This window comes from Limulus polyphemus, unplaced genomic scaffold (genome assembly GCF_000517525.1).
Source record: "Limulus polyphemus unplaced genomic scaffold, Limulus_polyphemus-2.1.2 Scaffold6950, whole genome shotgun sequence".
Classification (NCBI taxonomy): domain Eukaryota; kingdom Metazoa; phylum Arthropoda; class Merostomata; order Xiphosura; family Limulidae; genus Limulus; species Limulus polyphemus.
Window position 1 is genome coordinate 6,262 of NW_013672560.1, and position 2,099 is coordinate 8,360.

General features: G+C 31.6%; 1 protein-coding gene across 1 annotated transcript in view; it reads left to right on the top strand.

Moving 5' to 3' along the window:
* The window catches only part of LOC106474208 (something about silencing protein 10-like), a gene marked incomplete at its 5' end in the record, with an annotated part of 21,442 nt that overhangs the window by 2,589 nt on the left and 16,754 nt on the right, over window positions 1-2,099 (top strand). The window contains one exon of the mRNA XM_022402563.1: window positions 1,210-1,302. Coding sequence (XP_022258271.1) covers window positions 1,210-1,302 — 93 coding nt within the window. The remainder of the gene's footprint in view (window positions 1-1,209; window positions 1,303-2,099) is intronic.

A 2,099-nucleotide genomic window follows, 5' to 3' on the forward strand; every position in this document is an offset into this window, starting at 1 on the left:
ATGTTAAACCATAGGTTAAAACAAGTTTTAACTGTAAATTGAACAAGCTTATAGGTTAAAACAAGTTTTAACTGTACTTTGAACAAGCTTATAGGTTAAAACAAGTTTTAACTGTACACTGAACAAGCTTATAGGTTAAACAAGTTTTAACTGTACATTGAACAAGCTTATAGGTTAAAACAAGTATTAACTGTAAATTGAACAAGCTTATAGGTTAAAACAAGTTTTAACTGTACATTGAACAAGCTTATAGGTTAAAACAAGTTTTAACTGTACACTGAACAAGCTTATACGCTAAAACAACTGTACACTGAACAAGCTTATAGGTTAAAACAACTGTACACTGAACAAGCTTATATGTTAAAACAAGTGTTAACTGTACACTGAACAAGCTTATAGGTTAAAACAAGTTTTAACTGTAATTGAACAAGCTTATAGGTTAAAACAAGTATTAACTGTGAATTGAACAAGCTTATAGGTTAAAACAAGTTTTAACTAACTGAAGAAACTGATTTGGTTCTTACAAGTTTTAACCATAAATGAACAATCTGATTGGGTCAAAAAATGAAATACAAAATAAATATATCCATTGTTTCATCAATCACAACAAGACATTCTTGGATTCTTGAAGAATCTAGAAGAAAGAAACAAGCAGTATGTTAAACTGACATGCCAGTTTTTCATCACCTACATGCTAGAGGATGTTATCACTACAAGTTGAATTTTTAATGCTATTTGATAAAGCTAGTTTAAACAATACTTCAAGATGAGAAGAATTAATCTTTATCTAACTCACAGACTTATCAATTTAGCAAAATTGTAATTTATGATTGAAGAATGAATTTATTTCCTAAATACCATACTGTTGTGAGCTAAAAAGTTTATTTAAATTCTAGATTATCCATGATAAACAAGTTTGGCACAACAAACTAAAACTTCCATATTACTTACACATGAACATACAAATTGTATATTTTGAAATATTTTGCCTAAGAATTAGGGAAAACAATGTTCATTAATTGTTATTTGTTCTAGTTACGTTTGGGAACAAAACAATATCGGAATGTTGATGGCCCAGTTTTTTTAGTGAACAAGCCTCTAATAGTATGTAATTTGATCTGTAGGATAAGGAAACAATTGAGCAGTGTGTGTACTGCACCAAAATCTGATTTCAAATGTATAGAAGTCTAACTTTAAAGTTTATTTCAGCCACAGAAGAAGGAAGAAGGGAAAGAAAAGAAAGCTGTAGAAGAAAAAATCACAAGAGATTTGTCAAAACTGAGCAAGAGAGAGAAATTGGAGGTAAGTAAGTTATGATTAATGGACTTCCAGTTGTGATATCACAATGCACAGATACCAAGAGGTTTCTAGCAATGTGATTATTGCTGATAAATCGGACTGATTTGTTTTTCTCACTTTGCCAGTAAAGAGTCTTAACAAAATTGATGGACTTTAATGCTTAGCAAAACAAAGGGTTTTTTGTTTTTAATTGCAAGAAGTGTATGAAACTGTTACTATTAATAGCAGAAGTGGTTGAGAACTGGAATTTCCCCAAAAGTGATTTTAAGTATCTTGGTATGTTCGTTGCAAGAGAGTTGATAGTCAGCCCTTTTTTTGTGAGAAAACCATGTGTGTGTATGTGTGGTGATACACATGCACAGAATAGCATGGGTAGTGTAAAATGATGTGTTATGATAGCATGGGTACTGTAAAATGATGTGTTATGATAGCATGGGTAGTGTTATGATAGCATGGGTAGTGTAAAATGATGTGTTATGATAGCATGGGTAGTGTGAAATGATGTGTTATGATAGCATGGGTAGTGTAAAATGATATGATAGCATGGGTAGTGTAAAATGATGTGTTATGATGGCATGGGTACTGTAAAATGATATGATAGCATGGGTAGTGTAAAATGATGTGTTATGATAGCATGGGTAGTGTGAAATGATAGCATGGGTCGTGTAAAATGATGTGTTATGATAGCATGGGTAGTGTAAAATGATGTGTTATGATAGCATGGGTAGTGTTATGATAGCATGGGTCGTGTAAAATGATGTGTTATGATAGCATGGGTAGTGTAAAATGATGTGTTATGA